This window comes from Sander vitreus, chromosome 17 (assembly GCF_031162955.1).
Source record: "Sander vitreus isolate 19-12246 chromosome 17, sanVit1, whole genome shotgun sequence".
In the NCBI taxonomy this organism is placed as follows: domain Eukaryota; kingdom Metazoa; phylum Chordata; class Actinopteri; order Perciformes; family Percidae; genus Sander; species Sander vitreus.
This window is the reverse complement of record NC_135871.1, coordinates 32,569,492-32,586,632: the sequence shown is the minus strand read 5'-3', so window position 1 is coordinate 32,586,632 and position 17,141 is coordinate 32,569,492. Positions and strand designations below refer to the sequence as shown.

At 42.4% G+C, this 17,141-nt stretch overlaps 1 protein-coding gene across 1 annotated transcript in view; it reads left to right on the top strand.

Moving 5' to 3' along the window:
- LOC144532097 (filamin-C-like) overlaps positions 1 to 17,141 on the top strand; it is a 93,737-nt gene that overhangs the window by 50,468 nt on the left and 26,128 nt on the right. Inside the window, exons 25-32 of the mRNA XM_078272645.1 lie at positions 329 to 491; positions 1,563 to 1,723; positions 2,114 to 2,281; positions 3,831 to 3,954; positions 4,186 to 4,342; positions 12,249 to 12,438; positions 16,586 to 16,609; positions 17,017 to 17,141. The exon at positions 17,017 to 17,141 is cut by the window's right edge and continues 123 nt beyond it. Of these exons, the coding sequence (XP_078128771.1) occupies positions 329 to 491; positions 1,563 to 1,723; positions 2,114 to 2,281; positions 3,831 to 3,954; positions 4,186 to 4,342; positions 12,249 to 12,438; positions 16,586 to 16,609; positions 17,017 to 17,141 (1,112 nt within the window). The remainder of the gene's footprint in view (positions 1 to 328; positions 492 to 1,562; positions 1,724 to 2,113; positions 2,282 to 3,830; positions 3,955 to 4,185; positions 4,343 to 12,248; positions 12,439 to 16,585; positions 16,610 to 17,016) is intronic.

Genomic DNA, 17,141 nt, shown 5'->3' with positions numbered 1-17,141 from the left:
GTGTGTGTGTGTGTGTGTGTGTGTGTGTGTCTCTGTCTGTCTGTCTGTCTGTGTGTGTGTCTCTGTCTGTCTGTGTGTGTGTCTGTCTGTGTGTGTGTGTGTGTGTGTGTGTGTGTGTGTGTGTGTGTGTGTGTGTGTGTGTGTGTGTGTGTGTGTGTGTGTGTGTGTGTGTGTGTGTGTGTGTGTGTGTGTGTGTGTGTGTGTGTGTGTGTGTGTGTGTGTGTGTGTGTGTGTCTCTGTCTGTCTGTGTGTGTGTGTGTGTGTGTGTGTGTGTGTGTGTGTGTGTGTGTGTGTGTGTGTGTGTGTGTGTGTGTGTGTGTGTCTGCAGGTTTGCATCTGATTGAAGTGCTGTTTGATGACGTCTCGGTGCCGAAGAGTCCGTTCAGGGTGTCTGTGTCGGAGGGCTGTGATCCCAGCCGGGTCCGAGCCTACGGGCCCGGTCTGGAGGAGGGACTGGTCAACAAACCAAACCGCTTCACCGTGGAGACCAGGTGACTTTAGACCAGAGCTCTTCATCACAACATGACCTTTAATCAGAGCTTAATGTCCCTTTGGGACTAATAATGTTTAGATCCTGTTTGAACTGAGCCACTTTTAATAGTAGTGTAGTGTGTAGTGTGTAGTGTGAAATGTGTAGTGTGTAGTGTGAAATGTGTACTGTGTAGTGTGAAATGTGTAGTGTGTAGTGTGAAATGTGTAGTGTATAGTGCGTAGTGTGTATGCGTAGTGTGTAGTATTTTGTAGTGTGTATGCGTAGTGTGTATGTGTAGTGTGTAGTGTGTATGCGTAGTGTGTAGTGTGTATGCGTAGTGTGTATGCGTAGTGTGTAGTGTGTAATGTGTAGTGTATAGTGCGTAGTGTGTATGCGTAGTGTGTAGTATTTTGTAGTGTGTATGCGTAGTGTGTATGTGTAGTGTGTAGTGTGTATGCGTAGTGTGTAGTGTGTATGCGTAGTGTGTAGTGTGTATGTGTAGTGTGTAGTGTGTAGTGTGTGCGTAGGGCCCAAATGCTCCGCCCACACTAACACCAGTATCCTCCCTTCACCACATTTCAGACTAATATAAGGAGCCTATATATATATATATGTATATATATATATATATATATATATATATATATATATATATATATATATGTATATGTATATCTATATATGTATGTATGTATGTATATACAGTAAGGAGCCTATCTTATTTCGTCCTCATTGCTTTGGGGTTAACTCTGGTGATCCAGGCTCAGGTCCCTGATGTGAAAGCCTCTTACTGCTTTATATTCCATTATATCTTTGATATATTATGAATGTCAACTGTGTTTTCTTTCTCATAGGGCGGGACTTATATATATAAAGTCCTATGATGGACACAGGAAGGGGCGGGACTTATATATATAAAGTCCTATGATGGACACAGGAAGGGGCGGGACTTATATATATATAAAGTCCCTTGATGGACACAGGAAGGGGCGGGACTTCGCCTGTCTATGAAGATCAATAAATAAAAACAATAAGACATTTCTGATCAATCAAACTAATCTGAACGTCCTTTAATTGTTGTGTTCCTCAGAGGTGCTGGCACCGGGGGTCTGGGCCTGGCCATCGAGGGCCCGTCGGAGGCCAAGATGTCCTGTAAGGACAACAAAGATGGCAGCTGCAGCGTGGAGTACATCCCCTTCACTTCCGGAGAGTACGACGTCAACATCACCTTCGGGGGCCTTCCTATCCCAGGTGATCCATCCCAAACCTCCTCCTTTTTAAATCCAGGATTCTGTGTGCTTTAGTTGAGATTTGATCAGTCTCACATGTCCAGCTCAGTCTGACTACACCACAGATGCATTCTGGGATAGGAGAGAGAGAGACAGAGAGAGAGAGAGAGAGAGAGAGAGAGAGAGAGAGAGAGAGAGAGAGGGAGAGAGGGAGAGAGAGACAGAGTGAGAGAGAGACAGAGAGAGAGAGAGAGAGAGAGAGAGACAGAGAGAGAGAGAGAGAGAGAGACAGAGAGAGAGACAGAGAGACAGAGAGAGAGAGAGAGAGAGGGAGTTTTATCCTGGAAGTAACGTACCTCTGTTGATCCAGACTAAGATCTCTAATCTCTGGCCCTCCATGTCTGTGTTGCAGGGAGCCCGTTTCGGGTTCCTGTGCGCGAGCTATTGGATCCCAGTAAAGTGAAGTGTTCAGGTCCCGGCCTGGGAAGTGGAGTCCGGGCCCACGTCCCCCAGACCTTCACCGTAGACAGCAGCAAGGCCGGGGTCGCCCCCCTGGAGGTCCAGCTGTACGGGCCCACAGGTAAGACATCGTCCACACACCTGAGAGAAGTCTCACACCAAACGGAGTCAACATTTTCTACACGTGGCAAACTCAAGGTCCGCGGGCCCAATCCGGGACCTCGCAGATTTTGGTCCGGCGCCCCATTTAAAGTTAGGTTCACAATACATTTTGGCTCACCTAGTTTTTGTCACTATCGGCAACGCTTTTGGAGCTTTTTTTCCCACAATTTGTGATGTTTCTGTACCTTTTTCTGACTTTTTTTTCGATGTTTTTGTAGCTTTTTCCAACTTTTTTCCGATGTTTTTTTCTGACTTTTTTCCCGATGTTTTTGTCGCTTTTTCCAACTTTTTTCCCGATGTTTTTTTCCGATGTTTGTTCCGATGTTTTTTTTCCCGATGTTTTTGTCGCTTTTTCCAACTTTTTTTCCGATGTTTTTTCCGATGTTTGTTCCGATGTTTTTTTCCCGATGTTTTTGTCGCTTTTTCCAACTTTTTTCCGATGTTTTTTCCGATGTTTGTTCCGATGTTTTTTTCCCGATGTTTTTGTCGCTTTTTCCAACTTTTTTCCGATGTTTTTTCCGATGTTTGTTCCGATGTTTTTTTCTGACTGTTTTCCGATGTTTTTGTTGCTTTTTCCAACTTTTTTTTCGATGTTTTTTTCCGACTTTTTTTTCGATGTTTTTGTTGCTTTTTCCAACTTTTTTCCCGCTGTTTTTTCCAACTTTTTTTCCAATGTTTTTGTCGTTTTTTCCAACTTTTTTCCGATGTTTTTTCCAACTTTTTTTTCCAATGTTTTTGTCGCTTTTTTCAACTTTTTTTCCCGATGTTTTTTCCGATGTTTGTTCCGATGTTTTCTTCGGACTTTTTTCCGATGTTTTGTTTTTCGATGTTTTTTTCCAACTTTTTTTTCGATGTTTTTTCCAACTTTTTTTTTGATGTTTTTTGTCGCTTTTTCCCAACTTTTTTTTCGATGTTTTTTTCCGCTGTTTTTTCCAACTTTTTTTTCCCGATGTTTTTGTCGCTTTTTTCCAACTTTTTTTTCCGATGTTTTTTCCAACTTTTTTCGATGTTTTTGTTGCTTTTTCCAACTTTTTTTTCGATGTTTTTTTCCGACTTTTTTTTCGATGTTTTTGTTGCTTTTTCCAACTTTTTTCCCGATGTTTTTGTCACTTTTTCCAACTTTTTTTCCAATGTTTTTGTCGCTTTTTCCAACTTTTTTTCCGATGTTTGTTCCGATGTTTTTTTCTGACTGTTTTCCGATGTTTTTGTTGCTTTTTCCAACTTTTTTTTCGATGTTTTTTTCCAACTTTTTTCGATGTTTTTGTAGCTTTTTCCAACTTTTTTTCCGCTGTTTTTTCCAACTTTTTTTCCAATGTTTTTGTCGTTTTTTCCAACTTTTTTTTCTCTGTTTTTTCCAACTTTTTTTCAGATGTTTTTGACTTTTTCAAAATAAAAGCATGTCAATAAACTCTCCATGTCTAGCTCTGACTTTGACTCACCTGTTCTAGAAAGTGTCAACCCAAGACACCGATTATATTTTAGATTTTGAAACTCTGGTTGCCCTTCAGGTGTGGCCGAGCCAATCAGCATCACCGACAACGGCGACTGTACTCACACGGCCAACTACACGCCTGCCAGCGACGGTCCGTACACAGTGTGCGTGAAGTATGCCGACCAGGAAGTCCCCCGCAGGTCAGTAGCCAACGCATCCACAGATAGATGGTAGATGGTTGATGGTGCATACATAAAAACATTTAAAGAATAAAATGAAATAAAGAAACTATAAATACCAAAACAAATAACACATACATACGTATAACTAACTTTAAAGGGTAATCTTAATCCCACAGAAGTGAAAATGTTAAAGTGCTTCCTTGTGACTGAGAGTTTTTTCAAGTATTTCTCCAAACCGTGTCCTCTCAGTCCCTTTAAGATCAAGACCTTACCGGCCCACGATGCCAGTAAAGTCCGAGCCAGCGGTCCAGGTCTGAATGCGTCCGGAGTTCCCGCCAGTCTGCCCGTTGAGTTCACCATCGACGCCAGAGACGCCGGAGAGGGACTGCTCACCGTTCAGATCCTGGTGAGTCACCGATGAGTCCTGCCGTAGACGAGGAGGCTTTATTTCTACAGCACATTTCAGCAACAGACCCGGCCATTGGTATTATATATTAAGTTGGGACTCGGGCTCTGGCAGAGAATCTAAACTACAGCAGGCTCATCTTATGGGCAAACATGGAGTGTTTTTGGCACTAACAATCCCCGTAGGACACCCATGGTTTCTGAATAAGTAGCAGTGTTTGTTTTGTTTTTAACTTTATGTCGCCTTTATTTTTGTTTTAACTACATTTTAGATTTTTTATAGACTGCAACACAACCGAGAGAGAACAGTTTGGATCGTTTCCAGTTTCTAAAATGGGAGGATTTTTCTTTGTTTTTAATAATTTAGTATTAAAGATTAAATTAAATGATTAAATGAGCTTAGGAAAGTCATGTTATTGAGTCAACCCAGGCTGTCTGTGACGTGTCATCACCCGGATAATAGCTCACTGAGATCAGCACTTGCCTAAAAACCCCAAAAGTTACAAGGTGAGCATCTTAAGCCGCTTTCCGACTGGAGGGATTTCTGCAGTTCCTAGAACATAACGTTCCTAGAACATAACTTTCCTAGAACATAACGTTCTTAGAACATAACGTTCCTAGAACATAACATTCCTAGAACATAACGTTGCTAGACATAACGTTCCTAGAACATATCGTTCCTAGAACATATCGTTCCTAGAACATAACGTTCCTAGAACATAACGTTCCTAGAACATAACGGTCCTAGAACATATCGGTCCTAGAACATAACGTTCCTAGAACATAACGGTCCTAGAACATAACGTTCCTAGACATAACGTTCCTAGAACATAACATTCCTAGACATAACGTTCCTAGAACATAACGTTCCTAGAACATATCGTTCCTAGACATAACAGTCCTAGAACATAACGGTCCTAGAACATATCGTTCCTAGAACATAACGGTCCTAGAACATAACATTCCTAGAACATAACGTTCCTAGAACATATCAGTCCTAGAACATAACGTTCCTAGAACATATCGTTCCTAGAACATAACGGTCCTAGAACATAACGGTCCTAGAACATATCGGTCCTAGAACATAACGTTCCTAGACATAACGTTCCTAGAACATATCGGTCCTAGAACATAACGGTCCTAGAACATAACGGTCCTAGAACATAACGTTCCTAGAACATAACCTTCCTAGAACCCTTTGTTTCTCCTGTTCTGACTGGACCAATTTGGGGATTATTAAGTCCCTCTGACCAGAGTTCCTGTAACTCTTTCAGCTCCTACTGCAGGGCGGGGTCTGTTCCCTTTTCAGCATAGGAACCTAGGTCAATGAGGGTCGGGTTTCCAGTACAGACAGACCAACAACGGGACAATTTTAAAATTTTTTGCCATCTTATTCATCACTAAATTCACGTCTGACAACCTTTTAGGCGAGAAATGAACTGTTTAGATTTCGAATATCAACACGTTCTCACACCCATCTGGTAAAATCTGGACGCTTGGTCAGGTGCCTTTGTCGTTCTTATTGACGCTAAAAGTCTCCTTTAGCGCTATAAGTTAACGCGCTTGGTCGGGACTATTGACGTCCCTTTAGCGCTATAAGTAAACGTGCTTGGTCGGGACTATTGACGTCCCTTTAGCGCTATAAGTAAACGTGCTTGGTCGGGACTATTGACGTCCCCTTTAGCGCTATAAGTAACGTGCTTGGTCGGGACTATTGACGCCCTTTAGAGCTATAAGTAACGTGCTTGGTCGGGACTATTGACGTCCCCTTTAGTGCTATAAGTAAACGTGCTTGGTCGGGACTATTGACGCCCCTTTAGAGCTATAAGTAAACGTGCTTGGTCGGGACTATTGACGCCCCTTTAGAGCTATAAGTAAACGTGCTTTGGTCGGGACTATTGACGCCCCTTTAGTGCTATAAGTAAACGTGCTTGGTCGGGACTATTGACGCCCCTTTAGAGCTATAAGTAAACGTGCTTGGTCGGGACTATTGACGTCCCCTTTAGAGCTATAAGTAAACGAGCTTGGTCGGGACTATTGACGTCCCCTTTAGCGCTATAAGTAAACGTGCTTGGTCGGGACTATTGACGCCCCTTTAGCGCTATGAGTAAACGTGCTTGGTCGGGACTATTGCCGTCCCCTTTAGCTCTATAAGTAAACGTGCTTGGTCGGGACTATTGTCGCCCCTTTAGCTCTATAAGTAAACGTGCTTGGTCGGGACTATTGCCGTCCCCTTTAGCGCTATAAGTAAACGTGCTTGGTCGGGACTATTGCCGTCCCTTTAGAGCTATAAGTTAACGCGCTTGGTCGGGACTATTGCCGCCCCTTTAGCTCTATAAGTAAACGTGCTTGGTCGGGACTATTGACGCCCCTTTAGCGCTATAAGTTAAACGTGCTTGGTCGGGACTATTGCCGTCCCCTTTAGAGCTATAAGTTAACGTGCTTGGTCGGGACTATTGACGTCCCCTTTAGCTCTATAAGTTAACGTGCTTGGTCGGGACTATTGACCGTCCCCTTTAGAGCTATAAGTTAACGTGCTTGGTCGGGACTATTGACGTCCCTTTAGAGCTATAAGTTAACGTGCTTGGTCGGGACTATTGACGTCCCTTTAGCGCTATAAGTAAACGTGCTTGGTCGGGACTATTGACGTCCCTTTAGCTCTATAAGTAAACGTGCTTGGTCGGGACTATTGCCGTCCCTTTAGAGCTATAAGTAAACGTGCTTGGTCGGGACTATTGACGTCCCTTTTGATGCAGTTATGTTAAGGAAAGGGTCGTGGGTCGGCGTACGGTTCTGTGACACGCAGGAGGAAAGAAAAAAACGACTATAGCAAACGTGACAAGCAGGACGTGAACCCCGCTCTCCTGGGTGAAAGTCCTGTGTTTTGTTGCATCAGACGCTGACAGCCACTGTCCAAACGTCCTTATTTTACGAGTTCGAAATGAGAACGGGTTACGAATATAGGCTTGTGAAAATTGATGCCGAATTGACAATTTGCTCCAAAGTTTTCGGAGTTGAGGAGCTCCATGATGTGAGGCGACAGCCAGCAGGCGCCTGCCCCGGCCGCTAGCTCGTCGCTGGGCCAGTCCTGCTCAGAGACCCCGCTGTGAGCTGGAGGTCTCTCAGACCGCTCTCGTAAATAACAGGCTTTTATTTCACCGTTGACGGTTCGTTTGTTTAAATATCACAACACATGTCCATCAGAAGATTAACGGGAACCTGTGGTTAACTGTCACACACACAGTCACACACACACACACACACACACACACACACACACACACACAGTCACACACAGTCACACACACACACACACACACACATCACACACACACACACACACACAGTCACACACACACACACACACACACACACACACACACACACACACACACACACACACACACACACACACAAATATGCTATATAAATTTTTTTTGGTGTATTGTTTTCTGATTTTAACGCTATAAAGACCGTTGCCGTGCTTGCATCCCTCCCTTACCCTCCTATAGTCCCTATGTCCACTTGGCCAGTGTGAATGTAAATGGAAAACCAGTTTTGGGGGAGAGTAGTTAGTAGAACTGTTCAGAAGTGGACTGTTCCTGGAAGTACTTGGTCGGAAAGAGGCTTTATACTTAATAAATAAATATATATATATATATAAATATATATATATATATATATATATATATATATATATATATATATTTATACCCATTGGGCTTTGGACGCTTTCCCAGTGTTACTAAAATGCTCAACCCCGACCATCGGAGCAGCATTAATACTTCGGGCCCTATCTCGCACCCAGCGCAGCACAGAGCCCGACCCAAGTGTCTTTGCTAGTTTAGGACCGACCCAGTTGTCAGTTTCCCGTCCAGCGGACACGTCGTTTAAATAGCAAATGCACCTGAACCCATCTGTGGACCATGGCTGGTCTGACAGGGAGGTGTGTTCAGGTACATTCTGGGCGTGCTGGTCTTACAGGGAGGTGTGTTCAGGTGCATTCTGGGCGTGCTGGTCTTACAGGGAGGTGTGTTCAGGTGCATTCTGGGCGTGCTGGTCTTACAGGGAGGTGTGTTCAGGTGCATTCTGGGCGTGCTGGTCTTACAGGGAGGTGTGTTCAGGTGCATTCTGGGCGTATTGCTATCTTGAGGCAGTGGGAAGTGATGGCACCATTGACCAACAAAAACCTGGTCTAAAGTCAATAACGCAGCATTTCATTGTTATTTTAACAGAGCATTAGTAAAATGCTCCTAGGCTCGTGCACAGCATGTGCACACTATGCTTGTTACACACACAGGGACGCACATCAGCACACACACACACACACACACACACACACACAGCAGCACACACACATGCAGAAGATTACAAATACAAATATTACGGTGCAGATCCTCCATCATAACAGCAATGCTCCAAGGTCCAAACGCGCCTGGCTTTTACAGGGAATGGGAGATGATCTCTGATTGGTTGATTGCATGTTACGCCCAGAACACACCTCTGATTAATGAAGACACTAAGGTCAACCCTTTAGAACCATGACCCCGGCACACGGACCCTTTTTACCGCCGTTAAACTAGCAGAAGTGGATTAGGACACGCCCTAAACACACCTGCAGCAGGTGTTCACGCCGTGACCTCAGAATAAGACCCTGAAACTACATTTTCATGATGATACTTACAGACTTTTAGATAAGTAACATTTTCATTTACTTGTAACAGAGTATGTTTACAGTGTGGTGTTAGTACTTTAACTGCAGTAAAGGATCTGAATACTTCTTCCAGCGCTGTTGTTGTCTTGCTGACTCTTTTCACCGCTGGGGGGGGTTTGTTACTTCCTGTTCAGGGTCCAGACGGCTGCAGGCGCGACGCCTCTCTGTTTGTGGAGGACTGGGGACGGAGGGTGTGGGAGACACAGATAGTAAAGAAAACCATCCTCTTCAGTATGAATAAGAGAGGCTGTGTAAGACCTGCACTCTCTCCTCCGTCGCCCCCTCCCTCCATCACATCGTCTAACGCACATGTGTCAAACTCCAGATTATGATCTGGCCCACATATCAGTTTAGGTTCACAATACATTTTGGCCCACCTAGTTTTTGTTGCTTTTTCTGACGTTGTTGTAATCTGACGTTTTTGGGCTCTTTTTGTCTATGATGGCTGAGCTTTTTCCTGACTTCTTCAGGACTTTATGTCGCCCAAACTGTAAGTGAGAAGACTATATGACACACGCAATGATACAGTCAACGATATTTGACTTTTTTGATTAAATAAAAGCATATTAATAAAGTAAACATGTCTGGCCCTTGATGTGATTCTTATTTTCCAGTGTGGCTCTCTGGGAAGTTGAGTTTGACACTCCTGGTCTAACATCTCCCCCCCTCCCTATCATAAAACAACTTGTATACATATTACATATGTTTTTGTCTTTGTGAAGCACTTTGGTGCAAAGTTGTTTACTTTTAAAGTGCTATATAAATTAAAAAACTCAATCTTAAAGGTGCTCTAAGCGATGTCACGCCTTTTTTAGGCTACAACATTTTTTGTCACATACAGCAAACATCTCCTCACTATCTGCTAGCTGCCTGTCCCCTGAACACACTGTAAAAAACATCTCCTCACTATCTGCTAGCTGTCTGTCCCCTGAACACACTGTAAAAAACATCTCACTATCTGCTAGCTGCCTGTCCCCTGAACACACTGTAAAAAACATCTCCTCACTATCTGCTAGCTGCCTGTCCCCTGAACACACTGTAAAAAACATCTCCTCACTATCTGCTGCTGTCCCCTGAACACACTGTAAAAAACATCTCCTCACTATCTGCTAGCTGCCTGTCCCCTGAACACACTGTAAAAAACATCTCACTATCTGCTAGCTGCCTGTCCCCTGAACACACTGTAAAAAACATCTCCTCACTATCTGCTAGCTGCCTGTCCCCTGAACACACTGTAAAAAACATCTCCTCACTATCTGCTAGCTGTCTGTCCCCTGAACACACTGTAAAAAACATCTCACTATCTGCTAGCTGCCTGTCCCCTGAACACACTGTAAAAAACATCTCACTATCTGCTAGCTGCCTGTCCCCTGAACACACTGTAAAAACATCTCCTCACTATCTGCTAGCTGCCTGTCCCCTGAACACACTGTAAAAAACATCTCACTATCTGCTAGCTGCCTGTCCCCTGAACACACTGTAAAAAACATCTCCTCACTATCTGCTAGCTGCCTGTCCCCTGAACACACTGTAAAAACATCTTCTCACTATCTGCTAGCTGCCTGTCCCCTGAACACACTGTAAAAAACATCTCCTCACTATCTGCTAGCTGCCTGTCCCCTGAACACACTGTAAAAACATCTCCTCACTATCTGCTAGCTGCCTGTCCCCTGAACACACTGTAAAAAAACATCTTCTCACTATCTGCCTGTCCCCTGAACACACTGTAAAAAACATCTCCTCACTATCTGCTAGCTGCCTGTCCCCTGAACACACTGTAAAAAACATCTCACTATCTGCTAGCTGCCTGTCCCCTGAACACACTGTAAAAAACATCTCACTATCTGCTAGCTGCCTGTCCCCTGAACACACTGTAAAAACATCATCTCACTATCTGCTAGCTGCCTGTCCCCTGAACACACTGTAAAAAACATCTCACTATCTGCTAGCTGCCTGTCCCCTGAACACACTGAAAAAAACATCTCACTATCTGTGGGTGGGGTTTTGGGGGTTAGTGCGCGTAAGGGAGGGGGAGGGGACGGGGTGAGGAGGAGGGAGGGGCGAGCTAGCCTCGTTTTGTTTGAAAATACTTCGAACATCAACAAGAAGTAACGTCACCCAACAACGCTTAGAGCACCTTTACATGTGGTCTACATGTGCACTGACCTCCATCAGTTTGTGTGACGAGCTAACAGACAGATGCTAACGGACAGATGCTAACAGACAGATGCTAACGGACAGATGCTAACAGACAGATGTGTTTTCACTCCACTAACTGGAGTGCTTCCTCCTCCTCTGCAGTGAGTAGAGTTAGGTCCTGTGTGATGTTGAACAGATTAATAAACATGATGTGAGCACTCTGAACACCACTGGTCTCATATTCACTTTCAGTACAAACAAACGTTATGAACGTGTGTGTGTGTGTGTGTGTGTGTGTGTGTGTGTGTCTCTGCATCTCAATGTGTGTGTTTGTATGTGTGTATGTGTGTACTGTATGTATGTATGCATGTGTGTGCGTGCGTGCGTGTGTTTGTATGTGTGTGTGTGTATGTGTGTGTGTGTGTGTACTGTATGTATGTATGTATGTGTGCGTGTGTGTGTGTGTGTGTGTGTGTGTGTGTGTGTGTGTGTTTGTGTTTGTATGTGTGTGTATGTGTGTACTGTATGTGTGTGTGCGTGTGTGTGTGTGTGCGTGTGTGTGTACGTGTGTGTGTGCGTGTGTGTGTGTGTGTGCGTGCGTGCGTGCGTGTGTGCGTGTGTGTGTGTGTGTGTGCGTGTGTGTGTGTACGTGTTCTTTTTCCCCAGAATTGAGATATTTTATTTATTTATTTAAAAAATAACCATGTTCTGTTTCTTCGGTACCGCTGACTACATCAAAAATGAAATGCAGAAAATCCATTTTATGTTCTTCTTTACAAATGAAATATATGTCAGACTGACTGACTCCCTGTTTTGTTTTATTAATTCAAACTGGCCTTCTTCAGCGGGTTTTTCAAACCAGTTTGGGAAAGAAAATAGGCACGAAAAATAACTGTAAAAAATTAAACTTCATTGCAAATATTCCCATATTCTGAACTGATATCAGATCGTTTACTCATCATCAGGAGACCACTGATGGACAGTTCTTTAAGCTGTTTTTGTACTTTAAATATATGTAAATATATCCACTGAGGTCCTGTCCGTGTGTCTCCAGGATCCGGAGGGGAAACCCAAGAAGGCGAACATCCGGGACAACCGGGACGGGACGTACACGGTGTCCTACGTCCCAGACATGTCTGGACGTTACACCATCACCATCAAATACGGCGGAGACGAGATCCCATACTCGCCGTACCGCATCCTGGCGCTGCCCACCGGAGACGCCAGCAAGTGTCTGGTCACAGGTCAGACTCCACCCACACTTTCTCTGGCAGCCAATCCAACTCATTCTCCCTCCCATCGCGTAAAATACGGACGCTTGGGCAGGTGTCTTTGGCGTTGTTATTGATGCTAAAAGTCTCCTTCCTTCCTGTCTCTCTACATACTACTCTCTACTGTTGTCTCTCTACATACTACTCTCTACTGTTGTCTCTCTACTGTTGTCTCTCTACATACTACTCTCTACTGTTGTCTCTCTACTGTTGTCTCTCTACATACTACTCTCTACTGTTGTCTCTCTACTGTTGTCTCTCTACATACTACTCTCTACTGTTGTCTCTCTACATACTACTCTCTACTGTTGTCTCTCTACATACTACTCTCTACTGTTGTCTCTCTACATACTACTCTCTACTGTTGTCTCTCTACATACTACTCTCTACTGTTGTCTCTCTACATACTACTCTCTACTGTTGTCTCTCTACATACTACTCTCTACTGTTGTCTCTCTACATACTACTCTCTACTGTTGTCTCTCTACATACTACTCTCTACTGTTGTCTCTCTACATACTACTCTCTACTGTTGTCTCTCTACATACTACTCTCTACTGTTGTCTCTCTACATACTACTCTCTACTGTTGTCTCTCTACATACTACTCTCTACTGTTGTCTCTCTACATACTACTCTCTACTGTTGTCTCTCTACATACTACTCTCTACTGTTGTCTCTCTACATACTACTCTCTACTGTTGTCTCTCTACATACTACTCTCTACTGTTGTCTCTCTACATACTACTCTCTACTGTTGTCTCTCTACATACTACTCTCTACTGTTGTCTCTCTACATACTACTCTCTACTGTTGTCTCTCTACATACTACTCTCTACTGTTGTCTCTCTACATACTACTCTCTACTGTTGTCTCTCTACATACTACTCTCTACTGTTGTCTCTCTACATACTACTCTCTACTGTTGTCTCTCTACATACTACTCTCTACTGTTGTCTCTCTACATACTACTCTCTACTGTTGTCTCTCTACATACTACTCTCTACTGTTGTCTCTCTACATACTACTCTCTACTGTTGTCTCTCTACATACTACTCTCTACTGTTGTCTCTCTACATACTACTCTCTACTGTTGTCTCTCTACATACTACTCTCTACTGTTGTCTCTCTACATACTACTCTCTACTGTTGTCTCTCTACATACTACTCTCTACTGTTGTCTCTCTACATACTACTCTCTACTGTTGTCTCTCTACATACTACTCTCTACTGTTGTCTCTCTACATACTACTCTCTACTGTTGTCTCTCTACATACTACTCTCTACTGTTGTCTCTCTACATACTACTCTCTACTGTTGTCTCTCTACATACTACTCTCTACTGTTGTCTCTCTACATACTACTCTCTACTGTTGTCTCTCTACATACTACTCTCTACTGTTGTCTCTCTACATACTACTCTCTACTGTTGTCTCTCTACATACTACTCTCTACTGTTGTCTCTCTACATACTACTCTCTACTGTTGTCTCTCTACATACTACTCTCTACTGTTGTCTCTCTACATACTACTCTCTACTGTTGTCTCTCTACATACTACTCTCTACTGTTGTCTCTCTTCATACTACTCTCTACTGTTGTCTCTCTACATACTACTCTCTACTGTTGTCTCTCTACATACTACTCTCTACTGTTGTCTCTCTACATACTACTCTCTACTGTTGTCTCTCTACATACTACTCTCTACTGTTGTCTCTCTACATACTACTCTCTACTGTTGTCTCTCTACATACTACTCTCTACTGTTGTCTCTCTACATACTACTCTCTACTGTTGTCTCTCTACATACTACTCTCTACTGTTGTCTCTCTACATACTACTCTCTACTGTTGTCTCTACATACTACTCTACTGTTGTCTCTCTACATACTACTCTCTACTGTTGTCTCTCTACATACTACTCTCTACTGTTGTCTCTCTACATACTACTCTCTACTGTTGTCTCTCTACATACTACTCTCTACTGTTGTCTCTCTACATACTACTCTCTACTGTTGTCTCTCTACATACTACTCTCTACTGTTGTCTCTCTACATACTACTCTCTACTGTTGTCTCTCTACATACTACTCTCTACTGTTGTCTCTCTACATACTACTCTCTACTGTTGTCTCTCTACATACTACTCTCTACTGTTGTCTCTCTACATACTACTCTCTACTGTTGTCTCTCTACATACTACTCTCTACTGTTGTCTCTCTACATACTACTCTCTACTGTTGTCTCTCTACATACTACTCTCTACTGTTGTCTCTCTACATACTACTCTCTACTGTTGTCTCTCTACATACTACTCTCTACTGTTGTCTCTCTACATACTACTCTCTACTGTTGTCTCTCTACATACTACTCTCTACTGTTGTCTCTCTACATACTACTCTCTACTGTTGTCTCTCTACATACTACTCTCTACTGTTGTCTCTCTACATACTACTCTCTACTGTTGTCTCTCTACATACTACTCTCTACTGTTGTCTCTCTACATACTACTCTCTACTGTTGTCTCTCTACATACTACTCTCTACTGTTGTCTCTCTACATACTACTCTCTACTGTTGTCTCTCTACATACTACTCTCTCTACATACTACTCTCTACTGTTGTCTCTCTACATACTACTCTCTACTGTTGTCTCTCTACATACTACTCTCTACTGTTGTCTCTCTACATACTACTCTCTACTGTTGTCTCTCTACATACTACTCTCTACTGTTGTCTCTCTACATACTACTCTCTACTGTTGTCTCTCTACATACTACTCTCTACTGTTGTCTCTCTACATACTACTCTCTACTGTTGTCTCTCTACTCTATACTACTCTCTACTGTTGTCTCTCTACATACTACTCTCTACTGTTGTCTCTCTACATACTACTCTCTACTGTTGTCTCTCTACATACTACTCTCTACTGTTGTCTCTCTCATACTACTCTCTACTGTTGTCTCTCTACATACTACTCTCTACTGTTGTCTCTCTACATACTACTCTCTACTGTTGTCTCTCTACATACTACTCTCTACTGTTGTCTCTCTACATACTACTCTCTACTGTTGTCTCTCTACATACTACTCTCTACTGTTGTCTCTCTACATACTACTCTCTACTGTTGTCTCTCTACATACTACTCTCTACTGTTGTCTCTCTACATACTACTCTCTACTGTTGTCTCTCTACATACTACTCTCTACTGTTGTCTCTCTACATACTACTCTCTACTGTTGTCTCTCTACATACTACTCTCTACTGTTGTCTCTCTACATACTACTCTCTACTGTTGTCTCTCTACATACTACTCTCTACTGCTGTCTCTCTACTGTTGTCTCTCTACATACTACTCTCTACTGTTGTCTCTCTACATACTACTCTCTACTGTTGTCTCTCTACATACTACTCTCTACTGTTGTCTCTCTACATACTACTCTCTACTGTTGTCTCTACATACTACTCTCTACTGTTGTCTCTCTACATACTACTCTCTACTGTTGTCTCTCTACATACTACTCTCTACTGTTGTCTCTCTACATACTACTCTCTACTGTTGTCTCTCTACTGTTGTCTCTCTACATACTACTCTCTACTGTTGTCTCTCTACATACTACTCTCTACTGTTGTCTCTCTACATACTACTCTCTACTGTTGTCTCTCTACATACTACTCTCTACTGTTGACTCTCTTAATATAACTTCATCTTACAGCGCTGCGGTGGGTTCTACACACCGCAGCGCTGTAGGGGGATTTTTTGTGCCATATCTGACGCTGAGAGACACTGCCCAAACGTATTTTACGAGTTCGGAGTGAGAACGGGTCGACCAATCAGATCGTATCAGAATCAGAAAAGGGTTTATTGCCACAATAAATTACAAATTACACCAATTTGCCTTGGTGGTTGGTGCATACATAAACACTTTAAACATTAATATGAAATAAACTATGAATTGAACTATGTTTAACTGAAGAAAACAGAGGCTGAATGGGTTGAGTGCAAAAGGTGAAAATGAAATATATATATAATACTATATATATATATATATATAGTATTATATATTATGAGCAATCCCCTGAAAGTGTGTCAGCGTGTCTGACTCTCTTGTTGTTTTCCTGCAGTGTCGATCGGAGGACACGGACTGGGTGAGGAAACTTCTTTCTAGAATACAGGAAACGTAACCGTAATTGCTGTAAAATATATTTCTTTCAAGATGTTGAAAATTGAAAATTATTAATTTTTTAATTTTTTAATTCTTTAATTATTTCGTTAATTATTATTATTATTTTTTTTATTATTTTTTTAGTTTTTTATTATTATTTTTTATTTTGTTATTATTTTTTTATTATTTTTTTTTATTATTTTTTTTATTTTTTTAAAATAATTTTAAAATAATTTTAAAATTATTTTTTAATTTTTTAATTCAAACATTTTAAATTCTTTGATTTTAGAATTTTGAAAATATTTAATTGTGAAAGAAAATGATTTGACGTACATTGATCGTTGATGATTCTCCGTGCCTAGCGTCTTGATTGGTCGTCCATGTTGTCAGGGTCAGGTATCGGGTCGACCATCCAGATCGGCGAGGAGACTGTCATCACCGTGGACGCAAAGGCTGCTGGGAAAGGGAAGGTGACGTGCAAGGTGTCGACGCCCGACGGCGCCGAGCTGGACGTG